General features: G+C 39.6%; 1 protein-coding gene across 1 annotated transcript in view; it reads right to left on the reverse strand.

The window, feature by feature from the left end:
- LOC131775296 (protein crumbs homolog 2-like) overlaps positions 1 to 6,806 on the reverse strand; it is a 13,252-nt gene continuing 6,446 nt past the window's right edge. Inside the window, exons 8-9 of the mRNA XM_066166642.1 lie at positions 1,734 to 1,865; positions 1 to 1,569 (exon numbers count right to left, since the gene is read on the reverse strand). Of these exons, the coding sequence (XP_066022739.1) occupies positions 1,217 to 1,569; positions 1,734 to 1,865 (485 nt within the window). The 3' untranslated portion in view covers positions 1 to 1,216. The remainder of the gene's footprint in view (positions 1,570 to 1,733; positions 1,866 to 6,806) is intronic.

A 6,806-nucleotide genomic window follows, 5' to 3' on the forward strand; every position in this document is an offset into this window, starting at 1 on the left:
TTTTTATATTGTCGATCTCGTTTCTGTTCTGGCCGATCTCAACCGTAAAGATATGAAAATTAAGAAAGAAATTGATTTTGTAACTGCGTAGACAACCCTGAGTGCTTACTCAGTGTGTGGGAACTATAATACGTAGTCAAGCGTGATTCGTTGGTTGAGATGGTACGATGGCGACACAAGAAGATTGACGTACTAGAAATGTCATCCGCAGTGACACCTTTATAAGCGGAGACTCTAGTTTTCCTAGTTAGATTGAAGCTAGTCCCTGCTGTAACAACTTAAAGAGAGAAGCAAATAAAGAAGGTTCCACCAGTCCACAACGAGTGTTAGAGAGAATAATTCTAACATTATAGTTACAGAAACATTCAATATTATGAAAGAAATCATTTTCATATTGAAAACTTTCCCTTAACCTGGAAAAATAGACGCTTTCTGCATCTCGAAAATGGCCTGTTGATGAAACAAGCAAGTAAACTTTTAAAACTCGTATGTATACACTGTAGGAAACTAACGAAAAATAATTATTCATGATTTTAAAGGTTCTAGTTGATTTATTCACAATTTAGCCTGTATAACTGCCCTTGCCTCGTATTGCTTGCGAAAGGCGTTTGGTGTTCTCGTGTTTATCATAATAATCATATTAGTCACACTGCACGATAACAGTTAACTACAAGTTTACGATCTTATGTTTTTTCCAGCTAATAAGTATGTAATGACTTTCTGAAACGACAGCCGGTAAACACGCGATAGTCAAAGAATGTGGCCCTTCAAAATAAAATTGAATTTGAGGGAGGGGTTCTCATTTTAACACTACTTCTATAATTTGCGTTAAAATGTACACCTCCGCAAAGATTTCAAACCACTGTTAGGGATATCGATTTACCAAAAAAATTTATAGGAGTAGTACTGAAAGTGCTAATTAACTACATCACAGTGTTCAAATGATTCAAACCATTTTGAAGATGGTTTGGAATTTTCTAAGAGCCTTGATTACATCAGTTTTTATTTCTGTGGGGGGAGGAGGGGTGGGGTAGACCAACCTGAAAAGCCTTTGCTTATCAAAGGTTCCTTTGGGTTTTCAGATTATTTGAATGACTATAATTTTAATTCTAAAGATCTCCTGGTCATGAATGCTGTTTTTACTTTTTAAACACTTAAAGTGTAAAGATAGGTTCTATTATTCTCTCTCTAAGAGAACGTTTCACTTCTTTTGGATTTAGCCAGTGCTGCAGTAACGGAAGTTACAAAAGGGTGTGCCACGTAGGTAATAAACATAATAGGCGCCGCAGTTTCTCACTTTGATGGACCGAGACCACCGACAGCAGAATAAATACGAGCGAAAGCAGACCGACCTGCTGACCTCTCCGTCAGCCACTGAGGGATGTCCACCACTCAACCACCCGGTTACAGTACTGCCACAACTCCCGAAACGCGGACATGAAGTAGCCATTCTTATGCCTGCTGCCTCACTAAAACGATACCAGCCGTAAAGTCCCCAGTCACAGTGCCGGTCATAACCAGATGTTACCCTCCTGTTACCAGAAGTCAGATTCCAATAGTTTTGACACTCTGTGTCAGAGAGAAGCAAAACAAGTGAAACCAAGCTCAGTCTAGTCTGCCAGTAGAGTTTTATCTAACACTCTTTCAATACCAAATGTACATTCAAGCAAAAAATAGTTTCTAAAAACATTAATAAGAGTAGGCAGGGAAGCTATCAGACAAAAGGAACTAACCCGATGCTAGGTTGCAAGTTTTTCCATCTCCTGCAGTAAGATTGTTACAGGAACATGTGTAGGATCCAATAGTGTTGATACATGAGGCTGAACTATGGCAAGAGTGTACACCGCTGGAACATTCATCGACATCTGAGAAACGTTAAAACAAAAATGTGCAGACGTAAGCCGGTATTAATTTAAATAACAGCAACAACTGCTGAACCTCAACTCAACTGTATATTTGACATATGATTCAAATTGCAAATTTTTTGAAATTGGGTGATATATATATATATATAAATCTTGATTATAGCATGACGAGCTTTGAACACCAAAAGAATTCGGCCCCCCACCATCTACTCGAGGCGTTAACTCTTGTCAATTATACTTATGGCTTTATTGACTTTTGTTGGATAAAATGAATCAACACGTTTAATATACAAAATATCAATTAGCACGTTTCATGAAATAATAACCCACGGCAGATCTTGCAATGGGATAGTTCACAACATCTGCGGACTTTGCAAGCGAGCAACGTGTTTTCCCACCCCAGAAAAAAACTCAAATGAAGTAAAATAATAAAAAAATTTTTTTTTTTAATTTTCTCTGCCGTGTTTTTCTTGTCATTATTAAACAAGGTTTGTCTCCAGCTGGAACATCGCACTTACTGGAAATCTACTCTCTGAACACTTCACTATGCGCCCTTTAAAGTTTCTTTATTGGAGGGAGTGATATCACTCGAAAGTAGCGAGATGTTTTTAAATCGATACGAACCAAATGCTGAAAGAGTGTCAAAATTGAGCTTGCCGTTATATTCGGTGCTTCAAAAAAACAAGTCAAGAGAAGTATTTTATATTTTGGAGCGTTGTCCGTGAAGTTTGAACGCGTGAGTTTTGAAGCAGTATCAAGGATTTTACCCCAAGACTGATATTTTGCAGCTGCCATATAGGAGGTCTCAACCTCTCTCTTTTGCTGCGGTAGAACGCTATCATCACAATCTATGCAAGCATCACGTTCTGTGGCATGTAACAAGCAATGCACACAGCAGATTGTCCTTGTCGGCCTGAGAACCAAGTAAAAATTGTCCCTGAATGTAGCTTGTCTAACTCTCATTTTTCCATGTCGTAAACGATCAGGAGAGGACCACTTATCGAAACGCGAAAAGATACGAACATTATCGGGTAGTCACGCTTGTCACACAACCATACCTATTACGTAAGTTACTTGTTCCCAGACTCTTAGAACGCATGTTTGTGTGGCGCGCCACTGAGCTCAACAAGCACAAATGTACACAACGGGAAATTTAGATTTATAATTACCCAGGAATAGTTAATATCAAAAATGAGAGGCAAAAATAAAATTCAAGTGAACTTAGTACTGCTTTGGCGCCGAAACACGATGGAGGGAAAATCTCCCGCTCCTCAGCCGACTCTCTCGTGGCCAGTTATTCAAGTGTTTGCACCCTGCATCGATCATCAGAAGAACTGGTATGCAGTCACAAAGGAATCATGTGGAATTATTCCACGATTCTTTTCTCAGAATATCTTTTTCAGCCGTTTCCAGACGAAATATTCTCCGTATCAAAGCGGGAATTGAGTGTAGTGAGCAAAAATGGCGGGAAGAGGCTGTTCGACGAGTGGGTCCCAGAGAAAGGGGAGACTCTTCAAAGACAACCAGGCAAAGTGTATATTGTGAGTTGATTTGGACTTTTTGTCGGCCTTTTGCGACTGCGAGAAATTTCCGAAAGACTCGTTTTATCTGAATTTTTTGCCAGGATAAAGAGCCATGTGAATGGTGTTTGTGTTGACTCTCGAATTGGCGCCAAAAGCAATGAAGAGCAGACCATGAAAATTTTGAATGCAAAAATTGAAAGACTTGAACTAGAAAAATTGAAATGTACAAGAAGTTTTTAAGTTGAAAGAATGCCGCAACTTCGCTACCCATAAACAACAGAGATGCTTGGGTGCATAGAACACCCGTATTTCGGTGTGAATTTGTTTCAACTGGTGTTTACAAGGGTATTTTCACAAGAAATTTACCAGATTGACCCGAGCTTCGAAATGCCACATTTCGCTACCCGTAAACAACTGAGATGTTTGGGTGCTTGGAACACTCGTATTTCGGTGTGAGTCCATTTCACCTGGTGTTTACAAGGGTACTCTGATAGGAAGATTTTAAGTTGAACACGAGTTTTTAAATGCCTGAGGTTCACTACCCGTAAACAACCGAGATGCTTGGGTGCTTAGAATACCCGTATTTCGGCGTGAATTCGTTTCATTAAGGCAATACTGTAGGGACTAAGTTGATAGCTCGGCCCCGGCTTTAGTAATAGATCTCGAAATAGTATGACAAACGCAAAAATTATAGAACGCGTAACGTGAATTTAATATTTTCAGGAGTAAACAGATATAGTTATACTAATTCTGCAAATTTGTTAAAAGAAGGAAGTCATTTAAGTTGTGTCTTAAAATTGTGTCCGCTTTTAGTTATAATAAAATAAATGTAAATGTGACTCCGTTTGCGTCGAGCGACACGAGCCACGTTCTCGAAATTTGTTACGTCTGACTTACGTACTTTCAGAACTACCCTCGTACACGCGCTGTGGAATAAACAAGCTATTGATCGAAAATTTGTAATAACTCTCAACAAAATGAAATATTGCAATGGAAAATATTCTAACAGCTTAAAGTGATGTTACACCATATAATTTTTGACGACCACTTGCACTCATTATTTTTGTTGTGGCAGCGTGTTGAGAAAACTTGCTCGCAGTGTCCTTGTTAAGAATTGTCCGCGCTAAGTTACACGAATAAGTCGTTCCGTGTAAAATCAACTTTATGCCGAAGTTGTGGTTTAGCATGTAAGATAACATAACGAAATTTTCAGAGGGGATTCCCAGTTTAGTGGTTCACGAGTGAAATACTTTCCCAACGTAATACCGCAATAACATTTTGCCGTAGCCACTGCTCTCATATATGTCCGGTCACCAGATCACTTCAAACTCTCGTGACGTCCGACTCTCGCAACTGACGTGTAACAGGCTTCTGCTCCTTCTAAAATACTTTTTGATAATTGATTTTAAACATTTTTCCCAAGAAAACGTTTATTTTGGGGACGAACGGTCTGATTGGAAACGTGGTGGAGATTTCGGAAATCCTGTAAAAATGCCTTTGTGAAATTTTGCGCATTCCTGATCGGTTCTATGATTAAAAGCACAGTTGATTGACGTCTCCGGAAGAATGAGGCACCGTACAACTAATTCACACTTCAGATATATGAAAATTCACATATTTGCACTGCGGTGGAAAGATGAAATTAGAAGATCCTCGCAGCTAAGAACACTACTGAAACTAGTAGTTGTAAGTAGGACCTGAAAAAAATTTCAGGCCCGTACGGGATTTGAACCCATGACCTCTGCGATACCGGTGCAGCGCTCTACCAATTGAGCTAACAAGCCAACTGGGAGCTGGTCAATGAATTGGGTACAAATAAACATCCGAGTGAATGAAGATTTAGATATATGAAAATTCACATATTTGCACTGCGGTGGAAAGATGAAATTAGAAGATCCTCGCAGCTAAGAACACTACTGAAACTAGTAGTTGTAAGTAGGACCTGAAAAAAAATTTTTTTTTTTTTTTATGTTAGCTCAATTGGTAGAGCGCTGCACCGGTATCGCAGAGGTCATGGGTTCAAATCCCGTACGGGCCTGAAATTTTTTTCAGGTCCTACTTACAACTACTAGTTTCAGTAGTGTTCTTAGCTGCGAGGATCTTCTAATTTCATCTTTCCACCGCAGTGCAAATATGTGAATTTTCATATATCTAAATCTTCATTCACTCGGATGTTTATTTGTACCCAATTCATTGACCAGCTCCCAGTTGGCTTGTTAGCTCAATTGGTAGAGCGCTGCACCGGTATCGCAGAGGTCATGGGTTCAAATCCCGTACGGGCCTGAAATTTTTTTCAGGTCCTACTTACAACTACTAGTTTCAGTAGTGTTCTTAGCTGCGAGGATCTTCTAATTTCATAATTCACACTTCGTTAGTTTATCATTTGGAAGCCGCCTGTGTGAGTCAGAAGTATCTGGTTACTATGCAAATGAGCTTTGTGCGAGAAAAGCTCGCATTAGCTCATTTGCATAAAAGGATTAAGTGGTTCAAAGCTCGTCATGTATCCTTGCGGCATAGTGCTCGATGCGTTCGCAGAGCCTGGTATATCTGAAGGTAAGACAAATCAACAAGAGGTACCTTTTCTGTGGCTCTGAGTTTCACGCTTACGCGATCATCAGACAGATTTTAATGAAAAGTATACCTCGCTTAGTTTAAATATATATACAGTAGTTAGTTAATTAGTAAGCCTATTGTAATCTGCTGTCGATGTTCACTAGGGAGTATTTGTTCTCATGGCGGCGTTTGGAAATTATTTCAGTTCTTTTGTTAAGGTTGCCTGCTTTGTCGGCTTTGATAATGTAGAGTTTTTCAGTTAGGCAGAGGTTACATCATTTGGAAATATTGATGTAGGCGCTTGCTGAAGAGGTGATAGACCAGCTTATTTTGTAGTTTTCATTGTTATGCTTGAGTTTCTAGATGTGTTTTGCTAGTTCGGTGCGGTTGGCGTATTTTCTGTTACGGAATGATAGTTTATGTTGCGTATATCGTTGTTTGAATGTTCCTTCTGTTTGTCCGATGTAGTTCTTTCCTGTGTCGTCTTTGTCTGTGGTCACGATGGCTTTGTAAATTACACTGGTAATGGGGCAGTTGCTGTCTAGCGGGCATTGGTTTTTTTTTCTACAGTCGCATCCGTTTTGCGGTGTGGTGTTGTTGTCGGTAAGGATTTTGTTGTTGATGATGCTGCCCGCATGTTCGGCATGCAGCTGTAGCTGACTTTTACGTTGTTCTAGTTAAAGACAGGGTGCAGATTGTGATGTGGTGGAAAGTGTTTTTTGATTATGTTGAGAAAGGTTTTAACTACGTTAGTTTGGACATTTTTGCTGCACGGAGGGTTAAACCAGATAATGTTTCGTGCTTTTCATGTGGTAGTGATGGTTTGCGTTGAATCCGCTTGATCTAAGGGCTTTGTCGTAGAGAG

Source organism: Pocillopora verrucosa, chromosome 5 (genome assembly GCF_036669915.1).
Source record: "Pocillopora verrucosa isolate sample1 chromosome 5, ASM3666991v2, whole genome shotgun sequence".
Classification (NCBI taxonomy): Eukaryota; Metazoa; Cnidaria; class Anthozoa; order Scleractinia; family Pocilloporidae; genus Pocillopora; species Pocillopora verrucosa.